General features: G+C 26.9%; 1 protein-coding gene and 1 long non-coding RNA gene across 2 annotated transcripts in view; one reads left to right on the forward strand and one right to left on the reverse strand.

The window, feature by feature from the left end:
* LOC129966636 (guanylate cyclase 32E-like) overlaps nt 1-27,780 on the forward strand; it is a 332,599-nt gene that overhangs the window by 297,777 nt on the left and 7,042 nt on the right. Inside the window, exons 14-18 of the mRNA XM_056081138.1 lie at nt 5,983-6,132; nt 7,864-8,044; nt 9,395-9,535; nt 19,217-19,340; nt 20,066-20,309. Coding sequence (XP_055937113.1) covers nt 5,983-6,132; nt 7,864-8,044; nt 9,395-9,535; nt 19,217-19,340; nt 20,066-20,309 — 840 coding nt within the window. The remainder of the gene's footprint in view (nt 1-5,982; nt 6,133-7,863; nt 8,045-9,394; nt 9,536-19,216; nt 19,341-20,065; nt 20,310-27,780) is intronic.
* LOC129966646 (uncharacterized) overlaps nt 1-27,780 on the reverse strand; it is a 185,862-nt gene that overhangs the window by 11,339 nt on the left and 146,743 nt on the right. The gene's annotated exons all lie outside the window — the stretch shown is intronic.

The following is a 27,780-nucleotide window of genomic DNA, read 5'->3' on the forward strand; positions in this document are numbered from 1 at the left end:
TCAGTAATAAAAAATGAGGCGTTTGTGAAATAAATGAATAAAAGAGGACTGAAGTTTAACTACAGTTTTCGAAACAAAGACAAATATTATACGCGGCTTGGACACTAGCATAAAGATGATGTAATGAAATTTCTTACTAAATGTAACGATTTTTAGATGGTTTAAAATAGAATTGTAGTAAATATTTTTCTCTCATCAATACGCCATGTCAATTAATATATTTTCGCTGGTTTTAATTCTTTACAAAATTTCTTAAATTATTTCAAATTGTGGTTGCTTTGCTAGAAATGAATATTTAACTTAAAAACTCTTATTTTAAGTATATTTTAATAATTTTTTTTTAATATTTAATCATGCTTATAAAGACTGAATTTTTTAACATTCACATTTTTTTAACTTTTTTGGAACTGATATTTAAATATGATGAATTTCTTTTATTTACAGATGTGCTCGAAACACAATATTTAATGGATAAAATGTTTAATAATTGTTTTCTGCGTTTGTTTCGTTTTGCACGATATAACAAACATTACCCTAGTTATAAAACCACTTTTGTATGTTAATGCTAAGTATAAGAAAATTTTTGCCTCATCCAAGATTACAGATATAAATAAAGAGTCAGCCTTTTCCCCATAATTATTTTACAACTATGAATTTTATAATTAATTAAAATGATATTATATTATTCTTTATGAATGAATATTATACCATTTATATAAAAAAAGATAAAATATTTAGTCTTTATTTTTAAAATAAGAAGATTTAGATTGTAAATGAAAATTCTTTTTTTAAACTAATTTTTGAGTAAAAAATGCTGTTCACATATTATACTTAAATATAAATAACTCATTTCTTCCAGAATTTAAATATTTATTGACGTAAATATTAATTTCACGATCGAGACATATTTAATAATTGAAAGTACCAGGCTTTAGAGAAAGCATACATAATTCAGAAGATAAGAGTTTTAGAATTGTGATATTATTTGTGAGTAATTTTTTTTAATTAAAAGCGAAAAAATATTTCTAAAAATGTGTTTTGATTATTTCCATTCAAGAATTTTGAGATATTAAATGTTTAAATGCATATTCATTAAATTAATTGATCTGAAAAAATAAGCAAAAATAAAGAAAAAAATGGTATTAAATCGTAGATACATAAATTTAATGTCTAATATATTTTCAGTTGCTCATCGCAAGTAATTTATGATTACAACAGTATGATACATATCAATATTCTAAATACTCAAAAGTATATCCTTTGATTTCGTCAAATTTCGTTTAGTTATTGAATGAACCAACACAGATTCTTTGAGATTATTGTAAAAATATAAAGTGTTAATTACTTTTATATATAAACACCAAGCCTTCAAATTCTTATCTTCAAAAGTGATATTTTATGAGGAAAAAAGAAGGTAGATAAGTTCCAAACACTTATTAGAGTTATTTTGGTAAAAGGCAATTTATCTGACATTAGTGTTTAAAAAAAAATATGTATGGTCATACTTTTAGATACTGCTTGAATTCAGTTGAAATATTTATTTTTTGGCATTAAAATTAAATTATCTGAGATATGCATGTAATTATGTGTTGGATGTATCATGAGATTTTGTAGGATTTGGATGAAAGAAAATTTTTGCCTTTTATCTAAATTTAGAACAAATAATATTATTCTATATTTGCTATATTGAAACTATTCTTGTTATATCTGAATTTTCATTTACTTTTTAAAAAAATATAAATAGTATAATATAGTGTATGGAGGAGAGTTTCTGAAAATATCAAAAGGAAACTCTGTTTTTAGTCACCCTTATTGTGGAATTGTTATTAAACAGTGTATTTGCATTATATTTGATTTTGTTTTTCGTATATCAAATAAATCTTCGTCTTCTAATACATAACATATTTTTTGACTTAAAGAATTACAGGAATACCTTTTAAATGAAGAAAATTATATTATTAAAAAATGCAAATATATTGCAATATTTCCCTGGTATATATCAAATTAGTTTTTTTTTTTAAATATTTTCTCAATGGCATGACGATAGCAAATATATAATTTAATATTTCTCTATATTTGATGAAGAATGTATTGTAGAAGATAATAAATATAATCAATGAACATGAATTAAACTATTGGCAATCCTGCTCTATTATAAACAGGATTTATTCTGAGATAAATCGAATTAAACTTATCAATAAATTAAATTCTATGAATTATTTATGAGTGAGTCTGTCTTAAAATATGATTTAAAAATGCTTGAAAGTAATCTTTAGCAGAATTAATTCGATTACTATCACAGTTTGCATACTTAATACTTTTAGCGTTTTTTTGTAGTGTTGAATTTTTTCAAGAGTTTTCTTAACACAAAACGAAAATTAGATAAACTGATTAATTAGATTAACAGATTAAATTTAATTAATATTCTATACACTGATTATACCTTAATTCATAACTTTTAAACAAAGATAATAACAATTCTTTAGTAAGATTTCTAATTTTTTTAGTAATGAAATAAACACTTAACAATGTTCCAATAAATTATTTCTTTTATAATAAGAAGAATTTAATTATATCTTGAGTATTTAATTATCTCTTAAGTTCAAATTCGAGAGCTAATTTTATCAAGATTATTCAGCTTGGAAAACTTTTATACGGATTAAAGAACAAATAATTATTACAGTAACTGAAGCATAGAACAAATGATTATTAGAGGCATTAATGGTTATAGAAAAACACCAAATATCTTTCTAATTCAGTACTATATGATAGTTTTATAAGTGGATAGTAATCTGGAAATAATCATTTTAATTCTAATAAGAAATATATCTTTTTATCTAAGTTACAATTATAAAAATTTAGAATAACTGAAAAATACTGAAGCCTTACTTTTCTCTATCTCTGAAAAGTACATATAAAATATACTTAAAAATAAGAAAGCTCGTTTAAAATTGAATTTATTTTCATATATGGTATTTGTATGCATAAAAAAGTCATAAATCAATTAAATCAGAGTCAGTTAATATGACAAATTGATCGAAGTTAATATACCATGGAATAATATCAAATTTAAGGCATAGGTTTGCTGAATGCGATGGATATTTGAAATACAGTGGATATGGGTTCAATAATATTATGAATTTGTAATATTGTTAACATGTGTAATTAATCCTATTGTAAGGAAGAGAGATTACAGTAATTTAATTCAATGCTGAGTTGATGCCAGATCAATGACTCCGGCTTTGGCTAGCATAGCTACCGTTTTAGAGACTACGATAATTCCACTTTAGTGACTACTGCTTATAAAATGCAAAATTCTCAAAATACAAGAATTATGGAGATATCTCTATCTGGAACCGAGTTTTGAAGAGCTATCTTTGCTTTTCGGTGCTAGTTGGAAAATCTATATAACGCAAGAATCTAAAACGAGTCAGTGAAATGTAGTGAATTCTTTTTTTGGAGAATCGACCGCTAAGAAATCTTTCTAACTTCATTCGGGGATCTAGTGTGCTTTTGCAGTGGGTTAATAACGGTCTACTCTTTACGTGTATATCATATGTTTGGAGCAGAATAGCCACATTTGGCTTTTGTGCCAATGAATCTCAAATGCCAACCAACCAATATTTCCTGTGTGCTATTGATTTCTACAAGATCTGTTTAATGTTCACCTTGTTTTGTGATTTTCTATCCGTGTCTTTACGGAATAAAGGTTACGGTTTTATTACGGAATAAAATGTCATCGGTTTTCAATGAGTTTACTGGACTGCTTGCAACGTATACCCATGCAAAGATTTCTCAGTAATACCGATATTTTTTGATAGTTTAAACTCTTCCAATTATATAATAATTATAGTATCCACACACTAGTAAAATTAATTAAATCCAAAGTATGTCTATAACATGCACGAATTTTACTTTCATAATATGATGAATTTTATAATAAAATAAAATTATTTATAAATGATAAAATTTATTAAGTGAAATATAATTACATGATGTATTGTTTTTAATTCAGCTTAGGATTAATAAAAATTGTTCAAATTAGTGCAGAAGCGTCTTACTTTTGCCTCTACGTTTCTTGAATTATGTTATGCAGATGCTTTAATTGTGAAAAAAGATTCTATTTTGTTACAACTTTTTTTTTCAACTGAAAATATATACTTATTTCTAATGGTTTAGAAATTAGCTTTTCCACAACGCTTAGGAAAGAATGTATATATATAACAAAAAGATAAATGTGCCGTAAAAATGGGAAATATGTCGGATGTGAATTTTGCTTAAATTTAACATAATTTTATTCTAAAATAATAAATAGCCCGCAAATTACATCTACATTATCGAATAAAAGAGTTCTTTTATACGAATAAACTGAAAATTTATTGAATCAGTAGAAGATTTAACCTCTAGATTTTGACAAATTACTAAATTTCAAATCTCCCCGGGTCCGAAAGTCACGTGTTTGGAATTATGTGTGTCTGAAAGATCTTTGGCTGTTTATAAACATGATAATTTAATTAGCTAAAAGATATATCTGAATGCATGAATTCTGTGTACGCAATTTTATTATCAAAACCGTAAACGTATATTGAATTTTAAACCAAATCCATCTTTGAGATAATCATTTGTTTCCATGTTTATTGTTACGTGCATAAGACGCTCAGAAATATAATTACTTGATAAATGATTGTTTTATTTTATTTCATGACCAAAGTTGCAAATTTTATTAGAACAAGTCAATAGTAAGATAAGAGTAAACCAATTAAATTTTCAAGAGACTTTCATAATTTATTCAAAAATATACATGTAAATAGCTACAACACATGGAATTGGGGTAAAGAAAGGGATGCTCGGTCTCGTGCATTTATTGTCATGCTGAAGAATTTACTGTCTCCGTCATTATCTCAACTATACCATTAGGAGATTCAGACTTAAAAGCGCCTACACGAAAAGAAGGTTCTATATCATGCACAAGAAATACAACGACTGTAAAAAGTAATTTGTAAATTAAGCATCCTCTTTATCTACAAATAAATAAGCTATAAACTATTCTCAATTTTTTTCCATTGTAATGCATATAATAAATAAATTAATTGTTAGCTTACCCAGAATGACAGTATTAGTTCCTTGAAAGAGTTTTTTATTATATAGTATTCAAGAAAATTTTATTACAAAAAATTCTTTAACCCTTTAAAGGGCCATTTTTTTCTAGTCCTATTATGTTAAAATATTTTTAGGCTTGAAATTAGAATAAGAAAAGAGATTCATTTAGCATATTAGACAAATTTAATTTGATTAATTAATTAATTTGGTTAATTAATAATTAAGTAACAAATCAAGACACATCATTTTGTCTGAGATAAAGAACTGAAGCATCTAAGTTTCTGACTTACTAAAAAAATGTGTCAGAGCTTATGCCAACCTACATAATTTCATACAAAGATTGATAAATTTGGTGGGAAGAATACTTCCCACGGCCTTAGAAAGGGTTAAACCGTATTTAAAAAAAAGTAACTATGATCTTCAAATGCTAATTTTTATTTAAATGAAAAAAGTAGTAAGTAGTAAAAGAATAAATTAAATATAACATTGGCGTATTTTTATCTGCTTCATAGTTTCTTTAAACAGATTAATTCTTCTATATATTTGAGTTGTTTTGTGACCTCATTTACAACTTGAATGCTTATAAAACAACCTAAAAAATATCCAAGATCTCATAAGTTTTGAAAGCGATAAAAGAAAAATGTTAAGTAATTACTTTTATATTCGCCACATTTTATATTCCAAACCTTCATTTCAAATGATTTGCAAATAATGTAATGTGTAATTACAATTACAATTTGCAAATATTTAATTATTTTCATGTTATTAAATCAAAATTAGAGAACCACCTTCTTTTAATGTATTGCAACAAGAATAAAATAACCTCTGTTAAATTTACAGAACATGCAAGATTTTATACGAAATTATACATTTTTTTTTCAGAACTGCTTTGGAAAGCCCCGGAGTTACTACGAGACCCAAATGCTAGACCTTCTGGAACACAAAGGGGAGATGTTTACTCATTTGGCATCATTTTGTACGAAATTATGGCTCGCAGTGGTCCATTTGGTCAGACAGACAAGACACCATCTGGTAATAATAAAACTCTCATTCATAACTTTAAAAAATTATTAATTTTTAAACATTTTCTTTAAAATTGATTCTTATGCTATATTCGCATAATTTGTTTCCTTTGCTATTGGGCTTGTAAAATAGTCATATCATCACCATCAATAATCACACAACTGGAGAGGTTCAGTCAACACATAAATGATATTTACTTTATTTTACTATAATTACATTAAAATGAGAACTATTTAAAATGGAAAATTTGGTTTTTAGCCTAGATTGAAAGTATGAATACTTTTACCACTAGATCTCTCGACACTTACACATCACACAAATAGAAGTTTCAAGTCTAAAGTCAGAATCAACGTTTCTATACACAAGGAGGTTTATCCGTGGAAATGGGTCCAGAATAAACAAACCTCCTTTTACCAAACCTTGACTCATTTACATTGCCACATGGTATTATGCAGAAAAGTGCATAATACCACGTTAGAAATGAATAGCAAAATTGAATTCAAAATATATTTTATACCAATATATTTGAAAGAATCTTAAATGTTCAGTTAGAAAAAAGTAGTGATTGTCTGCAATGTCTCTAATATATCTCATTACAAATAACAGAGAAGTCATATCTTTTGATATTATATATTTATGAATATGCATACAAATCAGAAGGGAATAATGAAATTGAAAACTTAAACTTATGAATATTCCCACCATGAAACATAAAATGAAACGTTATTTCGATAAGTTTATAGAAACTTTTTTTTTACAATTACATCGAATATTTACATCGAATATTTACATCGAACACCAAAATATTTCATTCGATATGATATTTAAAAAAAAATTGCAGAAATTTGAAAATAAATCCTCTTTTATGGAATTATTTAACACGTTAAATGCCATGTAAAATAACATAGCCGACACTGAACTTACAATCTGAACGGCAGCCTTCATCGATGATTGTATTTTTCGTTTCATCATGTCACATCAATATCTATCGATATAATATTTGTTCAAACAGTGGTAATCATTGTTGACTGATGATAACATTTTAAAAATTAATTTATCAAGATAAATTTTATTCTGAAGATCATAAGCTAATCATAAGCTAATGCATCTAAATGTATGCAGTCTTATTGCAAATTTTTGTAGATTTTAAGGATGCCAATATAAGTCTCGTAATAAATATTGGTAAACAGAGCATTATCTAAATAATAATAATTGTTCATGTGTAATAACATTATTATTTTTGTGTCACGTGTTTCCTTTTTATTGTAATATCCTCCAACCAAGATTTAAATGTTAACTGTTTCTATATCGTTAAGTCTCATTTTTGGGAATAACTACGTCTTGTTCATTTTGTATCAACAAGAAATTCTCCATGATGATGTTGTGTCCGCGTTACCACGAAAAGGGGGTGGTAATAGCGTTTGATGGTAAAGACCCTTGAGCAACCGAGGGCAGAAGTCTGACTTCTAGCTCATATGAATATGAAACTCACACATTCACTTGCACAACCCCCTTTTAGAGGGAGAAACATTCACACACCTCACAGATAGAACACAGATGAAGAACAACTATGCCCGAACCGGGATTCGAACCCAGGACGCCCAGATCACGGGTAAGACGAGTTACCCCTATGCTAGGACAACGGCAATTCTCCATATATTGGCTAAATAGTAATTTGTTTCTATAATCGTTAAGAATTTCATTAAACCCAATCATGAGTATACTCTTTTTTTTTTTTAGAAATTATTAAATGTGTGATGAGAAGAGATCGGAATCCGCCGTTTCGCCCGAAGATCTCTAAACTGGAGGATTCTTTCGATTGTGTCGTTGATTGCATGCAAGAATGCTGGGCAGAGGATCCAGAGGATCGACCAGACTTCAAAACCATTCGAACGAAATTGAGACCTATGCGGAAAGGAATGTAAGAGAAATTGATTTTATTTAACCACTTTCCACATACAATTTTATTTCGGTTATTCCATTTGTCATTTTTCAGTTACAGCTACAATACGCCATTTTTTGTTTATAGTTTTGCATCCACAATTTTTTGTAGAACGGAATTTTAATAATATATTAAGTAGATTGCTCTTAATAGGAATTAGTTTAAATTAGGGATAAATTTGCAACTTTTAGAAAAATTTTAGTATATGGAGCTTTAAATATGTCTTATTGAAATTCCTCATTCTTCTTCGAATTGTTCTGAGATGTATATTTTGAAACATGAATAATTTGATGATAAAGACATTAATGTCAAATTTAGCATCATATGCGATGGTTTATATTACCAGTAATTTCAAAAATAGAAAAACAAAATATTTATCAGCCGAGACTTCAACGATGTATAGTATTTTGCTGAATTTGAAAATTCAAAGTTTTTAATTGCTTTCTTTATTTACAATGTGTTTTAATCATACAATTTTAAAAATGTTTAACGCAAAGATTTTCAAGCTCACGCAAAGTCGAGGGTTCGAATCCCAGCCAAGTCACATTAATTTAAAGATTGAACTTTAATTTGAATTTATTATTATTCATTTGTTAATGTTCTAGAAGCTTCTGGATTTTTTATGACTTTCTTTATAATTCTAGATTATTCTGTAAAGGTATAAAGTCTGAGTTCCACAAGCAGTGGAATCAGTACTTCACCTGCATGCTACGAATTGCTTAAAGCTAATAAACTTGATATAGTGTTACATTCTGACTTGTTATTCTTTGCATCTTCGTGAAACTATTATGTTGCATACATATTTGATTAGCAATAATGCCTAGTTAAAGTTTTAAAGTTCTTGATTTCCATCTGTATAACTTTTTGATTTAATATTCCAATATAATACATTTTTTTTACCAAATAATGAATGCCTAAAGTCACACGAATGAAAAAAAAATAATTAAAAGACTGTCTGTATATGCAATTTTATTTTTTAACCCGAAAAAGGGAAACAAATTTTTAAAAAATTATTCGTGAAATTAATAGTTAAATAAATTTAAACTCGACTACACTGTGAAATTCTAATTCAGTTTTAGGTTTTACACATAATTTTGAAACGTATATGAAAATTTCAATTTTTATAATAGTAGATAATAATATATATAATGATATATAATTTTAATCATATATTCAATCACATATTTTTTCTTAATTTTTAAATCAAAACATTCAAATTGAATTCAAGTTAATTAAACATTTTTTGACTCGCTAAAATAAACCGAATATAGTATCTGTTGTAAATTATAAACAACATTAAATATTTCTCAAATTATGAAATGTTTCTAGGAAGCCTAACATCTTCGACAATATGTTGGCGATGATGGAGAAATATGCTAATAATTTGGAAGTCTTAGTTGATGAAAGAACAGATCAGCTTATTGAAGAAAAAAAGAAAACAGATGCTTTGCTTTACGAAATGCTTCCAAAGCAAGTATATATTATTTTCTAAGTGTTAGCGAAATTTTTACAAAAGCATGCATTTATGCATACTTCAACAAACTGATAAGTATATCTTTATTTCAAACCCAATTTATTTTATTTCAATTTCCTAGTCCTATGTGATGCAAAAGAAGATTTGAGCAATAGTCTTTCAAATTATTATATTGATTTTTAAAATAATTGAATCATTTGGTTTCGAAAGATCTAATTCTGGTTTAATTTGATTTCTAATCATCAAATAAATACAACCATCTGTTTTCCAAAAGAGGTAAGAATAGACAGTAATACTTCTACAAACTGTGTTGATTTCAATAAAAAGAAAACTGTTTGTTAATTCAGCGACAGCACGAAGAGCAATTTCGAATGCAAGAAAATACTGTTCTGAACGAAAAAACAAAAAAAATTCCAGGAAAGTAATCAAAAATTTGATATGGAAAATATAAAACTGACTCTTTGGATCTTGATTTTCAAGAAGTTTCATAAACTTTGATTTATTACGACCGATTATTATTAAGATTCTTTGAAATAAAAACATTAATATCATTATCAGAGAGTCATCCCGCTCATATCAGTATTGCCTACGGGGTTCCATATTAACAAGAAGGGCACTACTAACTTCCGCTAATGGTAAATTACTCTTTCCTAAAACTGCCGTCAACTTCTCTCACATTTTCTAGGAACTTCGTTGAACTGTTTACTAATTACTCTTGAAATCTTCATTGCCTTTGAGAAAACACTCATTAATTTAGGATTTACTCGTTCCGTGATTTAGTAATTGGTTTCTTCCCAATCAAAATTATTACTCATGTCGAAGAAGAGTTAAGGCGTCCTATTTTCTAGGGGCTTATGAAAATTAAACTTCAAGGTGAATCGATTAGAAACAGGGTATTATGATTTCGATAAAAAGACAAATGATAAAATAAATATTTATTATTACGATTACTTTTTTTTTATTTTGATTATATCCAGTATGCCTTGTCATATTATATTGATAAATGTAATAATCTATTAGTTTATAATATTTAACTTTTCATTCTTGTCTTGCGCCGAATTTCAAGCTTTATTAATTCCAAATACCTTTGAAAAACAAATGCCTTATTTAATATAGGTTTATTCATTACTATCTCTTATCCCTTATTGAAAAAAATCATTCCGCATTTAAAATATGAAATTTATTAAAATACAATGAGTAATTTACTTTTCTCAAATAAAGGAAATGCCCTTTTAAATATGTTACAATATATAAATATGAGAGAAAGTGGAATGAATGTCTGTTTGAATTCTATACTATTCTACATTTATCGCTGAATTCGAACTGAATTTGGCGCACAAGCTCCTAACGGCAAAGCGAATTAATTACTAAATGAAACCGAAAATTAATGTAACTTAAGTAAACTTAAATGATAAAAACCTTGCTTTTAATTAGAAAAAAAAGGCTTTTTTGGTTAAAAAGAGATATGAAACAAAAGAAAATCTTTAGTTTAGTTGTTTATCAAATTATTTGTTTAAAATTTTTCCGGTAGATTATTAAATATATTATCTAGTTCTTGAACTAAAATATTGGCTACATTTATTTCCATTCTTTAAATATAGAGGTTTTATTGCTAAATTTTATGGATTTTTTTTTTTTTTTTTTTTATTGAGAAATATTGAAACAACTGTAAATTATTTCTAAATGAACGGACTACTTATTTCCTAGATCAGGAACTGTCGAACAAATTAAGAAATTATCACATCAAATTTAAAAAAAAATATTAATAATGTTTTAATTTATGAAATATTTCGCAAGGGAATTCCACCAAAGACTAAAATTTTAAAAAACCTTTTACGATATAAAATATCATTAAAGAATATAGAAATGCAAATATAAAAATCAGAGTAACTTCTCAAAAATATATTAAAAAAATTCAAGCAGTTTTATAAAGAAAACTGTTCAAACATTAAGGGTATTAAATAAAAAATAATCATGTTTTAGAACTTTAGTCTTTTACAGATAGATTAGTTTATTTCTATCAGACTCCTCATCTTAGTAACCTGAAGAGTTTCATTTCAAACATACAAGTAATTGCTTTTAAAGAGCAAAGGTTCTTGATTGCAAGACAAAGAGAGCCATTTCTTTTTTCCGTAGAACATATTAATCGATAGAAGTAAATTGAGCCATTTCAGAGCTCAAAAATCCTACCGTAAAATATCATGATTGAAATTTAATTGAAGAATCGTATTTAATTTTTTATCTACTGTTATCAGTTTCTTGTTCAATATTCTTTAGTGACCAAAATACTCATTGAATAAAAGATTTAATCAATTTCTTTCTATCTTATCTTTAAATAAATTATGTTAAAGATTAATATTAAGATGTTTGAGATTTCTTATGATATTTTTTCGTTGCTGTCTGACACAAAAGTTACACTTAATACAACAATGTATAATTTTCTCACGGATTGTTCCATTTATTATTAAAATGCTTTTCATTATGTTTTCTCATTGATTGATAATATATAATGGCAAATTTTATTTAAATTAATTATAACATTATACAATGAAAAATAGAAATTTAGCTTAATGATTTTGAATGATATTTTGGTAAAACATAAAACAGCACGCTATAGAATAATCAGAATATTTTAATGATTTCTAAATAGAGATTTGACTAACTTATTGATGTATTATTTACACGTTTATTTTATGCTGATTTAGAATTTTGATTATGCTGATTTAGATATTTGGGTACCTCAGACTTTAAAAAAATCTTAATAACGACAAATTTGCAAGACATTTTTATACAAACAAATGAAAATTATACAAAGGAAATAATTTGATTTTTTAACTTATTGTAAATACAGAAGACTATTTAAAAGTTACATTGTTTCCCTTTATATAAATTACTCTATAGCCATAAAAATTTAAAAAATTTAAAGAATTTAAATATGTTTTTTTCCATTCATGCACTTATTTTCATTTTCTTTAAAATAAAGGAAATATTAGAACGTCATATATATAGCAATAGATAATTTTTATTAATTATTTTCGGAAATAGAAATTTTTATGAGGAATCGTTTTCTCTTTTAATTGCTTTCTTCATCTTCTATACAAATTCTTCAAATATTAAAAATATTATTTAAAAAATAAATTTAAAATATAATTTGTTAAATATTTTTATGAAGTGCAATTTTGAGAAATTCTATTTAAATGTTTCTTATAATTTTTAACTGAATCTAGAAAAATAAAAATAATACCCTGCACTTAACAAAAATCATAAGAGAAAAATATGAAATGTACATTCTTTACTATTAATTAAAGTTTCTTAATCCAAAGAAGAACTTTATTTCTTTTATTTATTGTTTAGTTAATTTTCATTAATGTAATTAAAAAGATAATAAAATTATTTTTTATAGTATTTCATTTATGAAATTCATTTAGAATTAGATGTTTTGAGAATATATTGCTTAAAATTGAAATTAACATTGAATGTATGATTGAATTAATGCATATGTTTTTGCGAGAATGAAATAAATGAAAAAATAAAATGATTGCTAAACTCTTTCCAAGAAAGTTTGTTTTATCAATATTTGCAATTTAAATAAGCATCTTTGCAGAGGCTTTTTTTTGTGAATATAGGTTTTATTTTAAAGATTAAGTAATATGAACGATTGATTAACAGAAACAGACTAATTAACTTTTTTTATCTATCATTATAAAAAAGAAAATTGAAATATCAATCTACTCTTATAATTGCGTCCATCTGCTCAAGATAAAATAAATTGTAAATTCGTAGCATTTAAGTGTTTTATACTTGTTTTGCAGTGAAAATCATTCGCAAACTTGACTGAGAATTTGCATATGTAATCTCCGATTTCTAGTTCATATTTCTAGTTCATATCTTACTGTTCAAATGGAGTTCTCTGTCACTCACTAGTAGATTGGACAGATCTGGATATTACGTATTTGAAACGACAAGTATTAATCACAACGGATTGTCGCAATATAGATCACATGCTACCTAACTGAATATTCTCCGATATTGAGATCAGTCATTTGAAATCAGTTCATTGCCCTTTATCTCGAACGCCTAAAACCCTTAATTATTTCCCTTAGCTTCCATTCAATAATTTTGTCCTGGATTTCTGAGCTTTCTATTAAAAAAATTATTATTGTCAAAAAAGCAATGCATTTAATGCTTATCATTAGCATGATTATTCAGTAAATTGTTATTAGATTTATATGAACATTTTCCATATTCTTCTCGAAAATCAAATAAATATTTGCATTCATTATTATCTAGATATATTTCTGAAAATTAAAAATAAATTGGATGTATTCTTCTGTTTTCACAATTAAATATTTTTTTAATAATTAATATTATATTGAGATTTACAAGATGTTTTTAAGATAAATGTTCAAGTATGTTTCTTATAATTTCATTAGGAATTTTTAATTTAATAAACGTTATTTCGAATAAAATAATCCGATTCATAGCATAACATTACGAGAAACATTCTTTTTAATCTTGATATTCGTTAAGTTAGGGAAGTTCAGGTAATGTTCACTAACTTGCATTTTATATTTACGTACAACTTTATTAAGTAAAACTGAAATGCACAATGACCGAAAGAGATAATTTAACAAATTTCTTTAAAACGGCACTGTTTACTCTTCCATGGTACTCTTTTTTTTCTTCCTACGGCCATTAGAAATAATATTATGCGCGCATCAAATGCGTGTGAAAAATCATTCAAAATAACAAAAAATACTAAATGAAATTTTTCTACTTGAAATTTAAGAATTCGGGGTTTTTTAATGTTTTAATCATATTACGACTCCTAGGTTACCACATTTCATAGCTGCAAGTTAGGTAGATTTGTTCCGATACAATAAACATAACCACTCATGCAAAAAAAAAAAAAAAAAAAAAAAAAAATCTGTTATAGGTATTAAATATAGGTAAAAATTGACTTAGCTATTTTTTTCTGAAAATTAAATTATTCTTCTTTAAAAGTACACTATCAAGACATATTTATAACAATATTTAATGCTGTAGGAGTGACTGATAATGTATGCATTCGAGTTCCGTATTGATTATTGCATTAATCGATACGGAGCCTACCAATTTACGGTTATGAACATGAAACTTATCGCATTACAACAAATATTCAGTTTAAAATCAAGAAACAAATATTTTCTATTGCTATATAAACTGAATAATTTATTTTAATTATATGTAACGAATAGTCCATCATATTAAATTTTATCTGCGAAAAAACCCTCTTTATTTACTACTGAAATTTTAACAATTTTTACTGTCGAGAAATTCCAAGTTTCTTAAAAAGATTTCACATTCACTGATGTGGAAAATACATTTCTATTTTCATGTGATTTATAACATTTAGAAAATCGTAACATGTTTTAAAATTCTCGTAATTTTGCTTATCTCCCCTCCTCCTTATTTAAATAAATTTTCTTCAGTTGCAATTGGTGTCGATTCCTTATTTTTTTTTAAAAAAAGTCGTGCGTGTATCGTTAGAGGCATATTTTATATTTTTCAGTTAATATTAACTTGAAGCTAAATAAGGCTGATATAAGAAGAACATTTTCAGTTAAATGGCATTCATAATATCTCTAAACTACACTATGATATATAGAACATTTCACTTGTAAATAATTTCCCAATAAGTATTTAATGGTCTGTAGTTTTCAATATCTAAGATATATTTATTTTCATATAACCGGTAAAAATATAATCTCATTCACCATGGAGTCACACATTTAAAAAATAAAGTAACACGACTGATAAATATCAAGTGATACTGCACAGTTCTATTATAATTTTTGTTTCATATAGCTATAACACCTCAAAGATACAAATTAATATAAACCATTTGAATTGAATTCTTTTTTTCTTTACTTTGAAGAATCTTATATTAATATTTATAAATTCCTGAGTTAGTACTGTAATTGTTGAGAAAGCAAATCATGCATATTTTATAAAATCATTTTTCATTGAATTCATAATAAAAGATACTATTGCATGCTGAAAATATGCGTAAAGGGCATATGCTCAGTGTCAGACAAACTTAGTATCATATATAATAGATTTTATTTAAATATCAGACAGAACTTTTTAAATATAAATCAAAGAAATAGCATCCTTTGAAATAATTTTAATTTTTCTTTATAATCTGCAATTCAATCATTCCATTTAAAGAAACGCCAGTTTTGAGGTAAAAAACGGTTGTCGTTCGGAATATCAATTGAATTTGAAATGGATAATTCAATACATAGGGTTACCACTTTAGCTTCTAACTCATGGAAATAAAATCATTTTAATAAAATAAATATAAACACTGTGGATAATCTTATATTTAGCTATTCAAATTCTCATAATTATAAATAATGTCTCTTAATATATAAAACAATGAAAACAAAAATATATTAAATATGTATTAAACGTATTGTCCGCTCAATTAACATAAGCATTTGGATGAGTCTTTCGATTAGACAGCAGTTAAATAGGTATATTCCATTAAATAATCCTACGTCTATCCTGATTTTAATTTATTATTAAATTCAAACTGCAATCGGTGGACTTCTAAATCTAGCGAAAAGGGTTGCTGTAGAAACCGAAGAAATTGCATTTCTAATATATGTCACTTCTATCTACATTAGGGCAAACTAATATTTCAGAGATAATGCTTATTATAATTAACAAGAAATATATGGAAAGGAGTATAAAGAAACCTTATTAGGAAATAATCTATTTGCTGTTCCACATGGTTATACACCTATAATTAATATTTTCTTCCTAGTTGCCTTCAGTGACCAGTTGGTTTTTCGTGGAGATTGATTATATTTAATTCCAATTAAATCATTTAAATGCATTTTCATGTTCATGATTCCTTCAAATCACCAGGTAGCCTTGTTATCTTAATTGCCTTACTTATGTTCTCTCAATAATATATTTTAACTTTTCTAAAGAACAATCTCGTTATCATAGTACTATTAAAAACGGCATTTATCCTCTAAATTTCGAGGCACTTGAAATTCATTTTTATTCTGTATGTATGTAAAATACAACAATATTAAACACAATTCTTCTTCAAATTTCAACAATAAAAGACAATCATGTGATTAAACATTGGATGAAACAATGAAAAAAAGTTTGAAATGATGGGCAAAATTGTAATTTATTGTTGGAAATCATGCAAAAATATATTTTTTTTAAAAAATCTTCGAAATTTGACAGAAACAGACATGTTTATTAATAAAACAATATAAAGATTTTTTTTTTTAATTTTTAAGTACCTTATACCTTTTACGTACCTTCATGTTGTACTATACTATTTTTGAAAATTATCGCCAAATACAAAAACACGACAAAATCATCTTAATTTGTATTTTAATATTTTTCGTGCCTATGATAGAGCTTAATAATTTACAGACACGAGACAAAGATAGCTGAAAATAAAGATGCGATAACAAAAGAGAGAGAAAATGAAACTATGAAATTAGAAACTTAGCTGATAATTATTCTATAAGAATTTAAAAGATATATGAGAATATTTTATGATTTCTGATTTCTCAAATTGTTACTTGGCATATGAGCTAGGAAAAAAAGTATTTTTCCACAGATCTTTGTAGGAAACTCCAAAATTTATCTGTCAAACAAATAATCTATACTTATAATAAAGCTCAATGTGTGTGTGTGTGTGTGTGTGTGTGTGTGTGTGTGTGTGTGTGTGTGTGTGTGTGTGTGTGTGTGTGTTGGCGCTCTACAGGTCAGGTCATTTGACATACAGCTATCAAATTTGGTACATGTATACCTTAGAGGTCGGGAATGTGCACCTGGGGTCCCTTTTTTGAATTTTTAATTAGAATTTTAATTATTAATTAAAAACTAACTTTCCCGCCAAAACATTCTTCCATTTTCCCCACCGCCAACTTTTTTGCCAAAAAAATCTTCCATTTTCCCCAACGCCAAATGAGTAAGGCTTCAGTATTTTTTTTCTCCCAACAGTAATGAGGCTAGGGTTAACGTTTTTCGGCGGTTTATTTCAAACGATTCTGTTTATTTTCTTAATGTTTTATGCATTTAAAATTAAACATTATTAATTAATCCATGTTTCAGATTCATTCTGAAGTACTTTTGAATTAAAATAACACAGAATAAAGGAAATTAAAAATGTATAATCTGCATAGCGTTACCCCAACTGACGTAGAAAAATTCACGCATTTGCGTTACCCAACTGGCGAAGAAAATTCACGCATACGCATTGTTCTAATTGTTGTCATGACAACCATATCAACGGATGATTTAAATTATTTTTAGGTTAGTTGCATGCTTTTGTAAGTAAATCGTATTTATGTTAGTTATATATTTTTGTATATGCTTATAGTTTTAAGTACATCGTTTTTTAAGTAGTTTTTTTTAACCTGTTTTCAGTGATTTAAATTATTTGTAGGTTAGTTGCATGCTTTTGTAATTAAATTGTATTTATGTTAGTTATATATATTTTTTGTATATGCTTATAGTTTTAAGTACATCGTTTTTTTAGTTTTTTTAAACCTGTTTTTGACCGATTATTTTAAACGATTCATTTTATTTTCTTAGTGTTTGATGCATTTAAAATTAAACATTGTTAATGAATCGATCTATTCATGATAAATCTGAGAAAATTTTGTTGACAAATTCTTGAGATATTACATAAATTAAGAAGGATATTCTTTAGTGCCCATAAAGTTTAAACGCTCAGTGACTCTGTTATCAGTAATCATATTATTAAAAAATGCTTTGTTTCAGTAAAAAATATTATTATATTAATTGCAGATTAATCATTTACACTTTAATTTAAAACATAAATTCTACGAGAAGTAACAGAAAATTAGAGAGATACATATCACGTTATGATTGAAGGCCTTTATAATATTATGAGTGAATTATATGACTCTCAAAATTTGAAGTTTTAAAATATTTTGATGAAGAATCTATTAAAGTTGGAATTGCGGTAAAATATTTAATGGTACGACCGGAGTTTAACCCCTGCGTGGCACAATTTTTAAAAATCGCCAACGGTCTTGCGAAATGTTCAAAAGCAAAGGAGCAGATATTCAATTATAGTGCATAATAAAGATTGTCAGCATTGGCGCGTTATCGCAACTGGGCGAAGAAGGGGTTCCGGTTCAACCTATTTAATTATTTAAATTTAAATGAACATTAAGATTGGCGAACCGGCTGGTCGCCAAAGGCGGCTAGTAAAATAATAAAGAAAAATATATGTAAATAGGTATTTTTCGAACAATAAACCCTTTAAATAAGGGTTAAATGTTCGGGATAATTAACTAATTAAAAGAAAAATCTCAATTTTCCATAAATTAAGACAGAGTCAAGCATTTCTTTTGAACGATAATTATTTTTTTCTAATTTATGATGTATTGATCTGTTTTCTATAATCATTATAAACGATAGTACGTGGAAATGTGCAAGAACTAAAACGGAAGAAATTATTTGATTTTTTTTAGAATGAATTTAAATTTTGCATTCAATTATTGGCCAGCTGTATGCTAAATTTCAAAGCTGTTATAACATTATTTGAAATTTTACGACACATAATTTCTCGCAATCTAAAATATAATAATTTATATTCCTATGCTGACTGGTTAATTTCTTTTCTATAGGTATGTTGCTGATCAGCTGAAGAAAGGGAATAAAGTAGAGGCCGAGTCTTTCGATTGTGTCACCATCTACTTCAGCGATATAGTCGGATTTACAACAATGTCTGCCCAGAGCAGTCCCCTACAAGTAATCAATCATCGTTTTGTCTTCGTTAATGATCAATTAACCGGTGCGTTAGAGTAATTTGGCGATGAGTAGCCATATACTGTCAATTGTGGATAAGCCTATTCTCAGGGTAAACTGAAATGCTAATGAATTGGATATAGTAATGTCTAAAATAAATAAACACCGGTTAAAATATTAATTTGAGTAGAGGCATTATTGCTTAATTTTAAAATGAATCTAACTCAGCGGCGTATTTTTTCTTTCATGGCATTAATAGCTATATTTCTGGAATTATGATAATTAATAACCAATAAATTAATTTCAAAAAATAGCAAAGACTAAATTTTATTTATCAGTGACACTAATCTATTATTTTATGAGAGTCAATTTTATTTATTTATTTTTTGAATTTCAAGGACGACGAAAATTTTATATTATTGTTTAAGAAGAAAAATTTCACAAAAGAAACAATCATTACTTGTTAAAAAAAACTATATAGGTAGAAAATTACGTTCCCTGAACCTAGATATTCAAATCCACCAAAATACTTTAAAAAACTTTAATTTTACTAAATTTATGTTATTCTGCCACATTATTTAGTTTAGAGAGATTATTTTTAAATGAGAAGAAATATATACAACTGATAACTTTTTGCTATCAATCAAATCAATTTATCAATTCAAAAATATTCTCTTTGTGTAGGGTTCATTTAGTTGAATTTAGATTGCTTCATTTTCTCATTTCAGGTGGTGGATTTCCTAAACGATTTGTACACTTGTTTTGATTCCATCATTGAAAATTATGATGTCTACAAAGTAGAAACAATAGGGGATGCTTATATGGTAGTCAGTGGACTTCCCATCAAAAACGGTGATAACCATGCTGCCGAAATAGCTTCAATGGCCTTGCATTTACTAGAAGCGATAAAGAAGTTCGTTATCAGACATAGACCAAATGATGCACTAATGCTAAGAATCGGATTACATTCAGGTAAGCAGAAAATTCGCTCTCTTTAATGATTGTGATATTATATGAATATATTTATAAGATTAATATACTTGGTAATTAGTCTTATTCATAAGAATTCAAATTTTATCACAGACTATTTCAGAAAAGTTTTTATACCTCTCTAAAAAATTTAATTAATTCTTAATTTAATCAAAAACTAAAGATGAAAAGGGATTTACTTAAAAAGAAGAGTGCGTAATGAGATGTTGCTGCAAAAATTAAGTACTTTCAAGCACTATAGTAAAAAAATCTTTTGCACTTGTGTGCATACGCAATCCTGTATATTTTGTAAGCAAAGGATATATTCTTTTAATATATAATATATTTTCTATAATTTTTTATTTTTATTTTAAATATTTATTTTTAAAATTTTTATATCTATATCTGTATTTGCGCAGCGTTTTCCATAATAAAACAAATTATGTTTTTCTGGTTATGACAAAAACAAATACACAAATCAATATCAAAAAAATTATCATCTTTTATAAGGTTAACAAAAATAGTTTCAACATTTTTTAAAATTAACAAATTACCAATTCATTTAGAATGATCCGTCATTTCTGAAAACGTCAGTATTGATGTAGAAGAACAGATTGACCATAAATTTGGATTTGTTTTTTTTATATATATAAATGGAAACAAATAAAATCTGACCTGGCTGGGATAGAAAGTGTATATTTCCTCCTGCACTAACTCAATGTATTTATTAATTTTATTTGTAGTCTTATAAAACTACTAACTAAAGCATTCCGGAATGGATACCATCATAAGACTGGCAAAACTGCCATGAAATTGAAAATATAACATAGCCATATTCTAAATATACTTTTCAAATCGTTTTTTTAATAAAAAGTAATAGAATTCATAAATAGTTGGTCTGTAAAAAAATGTTTCATGCCTTCTTAATTCTGAAATTTAGTAAAGGTCTTTTTTAAACATTTAATGTTCTGAAAATTTAATAAAACCTTACTTTTTAAATTATATGAAAAAATCTTACTTATTTTTTTAATTAAGGAAAAACATGAATATATAGTTTACGAAGAAATGGAAATGCTTTAATAAGCCCTACTTTTCATAAAAAATCATGAAGTTAAAAAAATGAAAATTAAAAAAAATGTGAATTAAAGCATTTTTAAAAAAGTATTTTTTGGAGCCAGACAAGACAGTAAATCGCATTGCTTCAAAATTTAGGAAAACTCATCAAATGAAGAATCTTATTCATTGAGCGGTTTAAATTTTTCTAAGTTTAATTAAAAGCTAAGAAAACATTTTTTTTTCTTTTATCACAAGCTTAACGGCAGTAAAATAACATGACTTAATGATTCAAATAAACAATGATATTGCTTTGAATTTCATTATAAAAAAATTAATATTACAAATTATGTCAAAAACCAACTTTTCAAATATTACTAAACATAAAGAAAAAATGTATCCATTCAAACAAAATTGGTATCATGGAAAAAGTTTTTTTAATCTTTAAAACAGGGCAGAAGCTATTTTTGTTCAATAATATGCTTTGATGTTATGTCAAAATCATGCTAAAATTCCACTTTTATTTTTGAAATTAAACTTCAAATAAAGATTTTCAGAAATCCGTTCTTAGTGGGCCTCTAATACCCCTTCCCCCAAAAAAATTCCCTAATTTCCTACTCTTAACCTCAATGGTATATGTCCCTCATTTATCAGGTTAGACCTTTATACGTAAAGAGAATTTTTACTGCAAAAATATTTTTGTGAGAGTTATAAAAAGAAAACAACAGAAAAGTCGTTATAAAATAATAGAATATAAATCCTAAAAAATAAAAAAAATCGAAACTTTTTTTTCTTTAGAAATTTTAATTAATTAAAAATTAAATACAGCAGATTTTTTTCCTCCGTAAAAACTAAAGTTTGGTGAGGTTCGTGTAACAAATAATGATTTTCAAAAGGACGAGGGCATTCAGAAAATACGAAAGAAATCACAATCATTGAATATTTATGATTTTAATCTAGATTTTACACAATCAATTCACATAATTACTTGGTGCATTGAATTGCCATTCAATATAATACAGTAAAGTCCTTTTAACAGGTCATACAAAGAATTGCACAAAAATCACAAATTAATAAGATTGATGACTGAATGTATAACATACGTTAAAGATAATTCAAATGTCTTTAGAGCACCTTCTTCCATATTCGATATATCTTACTGTCATTCAAATTCCTTCGACTGTATTCTTATTTTCCGTTAATCTGTCTAATCTGCATATTCGTCTTTAACAATACATAAAATATTAAGCACAAGCTTCCAAGCATTATTTAAATAAATTCTTCAACTTTTCAAACACTAAAAATGGATGTCCGAACGTTTTCCGAATAGCAACAATTATGGCGAATTACATATTTCGTACTGTGTCATACTTGTGCCATACTGTGCTTTTCTAAATAACTATTCCAGTATTTCAATATACGGCAATGCGCAAAAAGAAAAAAGGAAGAAATCTATCGTTAAGCCTTTCTCAATATCTGGGGGAACACCTGGATCTTTTTCAGCCTGAATTCCCTCGAATTTTTTCCTTTTATTGGTTTTCTTTCTTATTACACCCGGTAAACAAGCATTTACAACCAAATTTTCGAATTTAATTTTCTATGATTGGACAAAAAAAGGCGGGGAAAAAGAAACAAAAACTTTCTTCTCTCTTCTGGAGATAATTAAGAACTTTTTTTATTAAATTAACCACTTTTAAAGAGTTTAAAAATGATTTTCAAATTTAAGCACTTTTCTTGATGCTGCGCACCTCGAAAAATCAAACATCGGTGCTTAATATTTAGTTGAACCTTATTTGGCTTTAGTATGAATCAAAATCTCAAAATAGTTAACATCAATCATTTAATACATTGCTGAAGGTCAATATAGCTACGATCTGTGATATATTTTTAAATAACATTAAAAAAAACTCTTTATTATTACTTATTTTTAATTCCTCAAAGGAACAGTCGAAATAGATTGCAAATTTCCGATTTGTTAAGGAGGGGGCTTTATAGCTGCAATTCAGTTTTCCGTTTTATTTTCTGAGAAACAACATTCGCCAATTTTCGATGAGTGTTTTGGCTTTTTATCGTTTTCGAAAATTTATTGTCCACCCATGCGTCAGTTTGTGGTGCCATAAACCTAACCCAATGAAACAACTTTAAGAATGATATGAGTTGTTTGATAGCAGAAACCAGATTTTCAATACTTTATTATGTAACTATTTTTCATGAGAATAGAAAAATCATTCGATATAGGAAAAATGAATTTTCTACACCAATTTGACTTAAATATAAACATATTATACAAGTAATGCTTATCTATTCCATTCCATATTCCAGTGTTTTTTTTTTAGATTTTAGAGACTTACTCAGCAGAACAGAAATTATTAACAGAAAAAAGAAACACAATTTTCATCTGATGATATCCTTTTTCTTCCTATTCCAAATTGCATAGAGGAAATTGCAATTCTTTTTAACTAAATATTTTATGTGGAAAATTAATTCCTTTAAATATTTTAACATCAAATTTTATATACATTAGAATTGTGTCAATTTAGAATCTTTCTATTCTTAATGTTTTTTGATTAAATGAAACTTTAAAAAGTTATATAATACAATTTTCAATCCCGTAAATTATGGCAGTATGGTATTGAGTATTGAGTAATGTCATTTTATTTTTTAATTTAACAGTGGTTTTCGTTATACAGTAAATTTCTCTTATTTCTCTGAAATATGCGGCGATAATAAATAAAATCTTTATCTTTGAATAATAGGTGAACATTAAAAATAGCTTAAATCTCTACGTGAAAACGGAAAGTATAAAGCTCATTCTAACGTATTCTATTAATTATTTATTAACAGAAAATTACTGCTCGTACATTAAATGATCAACATTTTTCCATGTTATTGTCCACTTTTTTAATCTGTTTTACTTTTTTTCCTTATTTCCTTACTTATTTTTGTTTGTAAATAAAAATATCTAGTTTTTGAATATTTTTTATTGTTTTTCATTTCACTGTATCTAATCTATAGCGGAGATTTTAAGTGAAGTACAGGTTTCGAATTCTGTACAAATACTGATTGCTATTAAATTTCTTAATTGATATATACGTAGTATTGTGTTATACTTTTCATATGATAGCTACAATTTTAGTTTTGTTTTAGCAATGCATAATAAACTCCACATGATTACTAAAACATTCAATGAACTTTTTAGTGGCAAAATTATTATTCTCACCTCAAAACTGCTATATTTTAGTATATTTCATATGATTAATAAATTACTGTTCATTGGCGATAGTTATCTCCATAATAGCAAATCGATTGTCTTTTTTATTGATGTATCCTGTAAATCAATGTATCCTCTTCAAACAATTTAAATAATTCCAGTCTCGGATTGCTTCACTCTTGGGACTCATCAACGAAATATTTTGTATTGACTTTTAGGTAAATTTTTGGTTAACCTTATTTGTTCTATGTTCTTCAGGCTCACTTTTAAGACATTGAATCCTTAATGGAGGTTCCATATGATTGTCAGGATAAAATGAAGTCAATGATATCCTTCTTAATTAACAGCGGGTAAGAGTCAGCATTTAGATAAAAAGACTCTTTGCTGCTTACGGTCAGTTACTGAGTAATTTTTATCTTTACGCCAACAGGAAGAATCCGGATCTGATAAGGTTTACGATTAAGTAATCTCCTCTCGTCTTCAATAGCAGTCATTAACAGAAGGGAAGCTAAACAAAAAATAACGCATGAAGTATACTGAAATATTCCGCCGCAAAAGTCTTAATGTGTAAAGTAGGCAATTAAACATTCCTTAATAAATGATATCATACTTTTGTTCAAATAGGCGCATCGTAATGATCTTTTATTTTGGGCAATAATTTCCACCAAATCGATAAAATACGAAGTTAAAGGCTGATCATTTGTTTTATAATGGTTTGTATCCTCTTTATTTTATTAGATGTTAAAATCCTACGAATAAAAAACAAACTTGCGAAATAAATTATAAAGGTCTCATGTCGTATATTAAGCCTCGATTGAAAATGAGATCAAATTAAACTGAATGGAAAAAAAGAACATTTTTACTTTTTAATTGCTTTAAAGAAAAAATTTCGCAAAATAGAATCGTAAAATCATTTTTCACTGTTTTTAATTCTCAAATCATGTAGTAGATGGTATCAAAGTTATATCTATTAATGAACTTTAAATTTTAGCTTAAGATGTCTTTCTTATAAGCAAAAAAAGAAAAAAAATCTAAGATATATACACGATATTTTTTAACAATCTGTACTGCAAAATATTTTGTAATTATCATAGAAATATTGTTGGATATTTAGGGCTTATAATGTTACTACAAAATATAATTTTATTTATCAGAAAAGAAAATTCATAACGGAATATCCGCAACTAAAAGAAATGAATATATTAAATAATATATATTTTGTTTTAAAATAAATTTATTACTGACAATATAATTTGTAATTTCTAAGCATAGGGAGCGGAAATATTAAATAAGATTTAGAAGCAATAAAATAACTTTTAGCCTTAATTACAAAAATTTATTTTACTATCATTTATTTAGAGCAAATTCAATTATTCTGTGGGTTTTTTTTTTTCAATAACCATGACAAATAACGAGAGGGTTACTTTCTCAATAACTTTATATGTGCTATTTACGGTGGTTTGGTCTTATTTGGCCAAGTCGATGAAGGATTATGTGGCTTTGTTAATCTGTCAGAATACAAGGGAGATTCACTAGGATACAGCTATCGAACTGACTACCGAAGGCTCCATCACGGCGCTGAGGAGATTCATTGGTGATATAATGACTAATCCTCGGGATGATAATGTTTCTGACTACATGTTCTGGCATCCAGATGGAAACTAAATAGGTGAAGATTCTGGTAGGTCTGGAGCCTAGTCTACCTCATCAGCCTCAGTCGAACTGGCGAACCACATGCGACTTGATGACGTTGTTTTACTGCACGAGACAGCGTAGCCCCAGAAGAGTAGCTATTTCTCTAATTTCATAAAATGTTGACAAAAAAAAGTATTGTACGAGTAGGAAATGTAAAAAGAGCAGAACAACTGTTTTTACATTTCCTACTCGTATTTAGTGCAGAGTGCATCATTGAGTATTTATTGTTAGGTCAAATAGGCATTACTAAAAGTGGAAATCTCATCATTCCTGGTCCACTCGCTGACCAGGAATGGTGAGTGCGGAAGTTTGGTGAGGTGTCGTCTTCGTCATCTGACATTGGCTCAAAATTACGTGGTTCGTCCCAAAATAGCCCTAGCGTTACTTTAGAAAGGGACATTAATGTAACTAAACTAAACCCACCATTTCTGTAACCACTAATTATCATTCTCCTTATTTGATTCTACAATAATTTTCCTCCAACAATTATCTTTATTTTCAATGACTTAGAAGCTGTTAATTCGGTTTAGCTACAGCAAGCAAGTTCTTGAAATCCTTTTTACGCATTCCATATGGCAATTTAAAGATCATTAGACGTTAGATGTCAGAAAATGTATATGTTACTGTTGTTGGAACTGTTGGAATGTTACTGGAAATATGTTACTGTTGTTGGAACTGTTGGAATGTTACTGGAAATATGTTACTGTTTTGAAGGAATTTACTTTTTAGAGAACCATTTTTTTTTTCAATAAATGACATATTTAAATATGTTTGAGATTGAGATTGATATCAGAAAATTGATACATTGAGTTTATCATTTTCTTACTTCATTGTCTAATTTTTCGTATTGATCATTGATTCTCACTTTTGATATTTTATAAGTGTGAAAGTTCCTAATTTTTATTCCTTGATGTTTGTAACTTATTTAATGTCGTGTATTCGTTCATTCGATTTCTATTCTTGTAATATCAATTTCATACTTACAAATATAATAATATTTTTTTCAAAAATAAAAGTTTTTATGAGCACATATTTCACAATATTTTTATTATAAAACAACTATGAATTAGAAATAGGTATGAGAATATGTATGAAAAATACGTGGAAAAAATCCATTTAGATTTTAGCTATATTTTGTAAGTTTGAATTTTAAGTTTATGCAATTTTAAGAGTAAAAGGGTTTCTTCACTTGTTTACAATTTATCTACTTAATCTCTAATATTATATCATAAAAAATATGGTGTATAGATTGTAAAGTCGCGTAGAAACTGCAGAGTTGGATGGCGTGTAAAGTGCGTCAAACTTTCCCGAGAGTTCTACAAAAGTATGTTATGCGCAAAGAGTTAAACGCCCAATCGAGAAACTGGTTAAAATTATCAAAAGAACATCAAAAATGAGTTTTGAAAGAGATGGAAGAAAGTTCGGATTGAAGAAACTATATAATTTACCTATTACCATACTTTTACTTTTTCTTTCTTATTTACAATTCGGCGATGAATTTTTACTCTACGTCTG

The sequence above is a fragment of the Argiope bruennichi genome, chromosome 1 (assembly GCF_947563725.1).
Source record: "Argiope bruennichi chromosome 1, qqArgBrue1.1, whole genome shotgun sequence".
In the NCBI taxonomy this organism is placed as follows: Eukaryota; Metazoa; Arthropoda; class Arachnida; order Araneae; family Araneidae; genus Argiope; species Argiope bruennichi.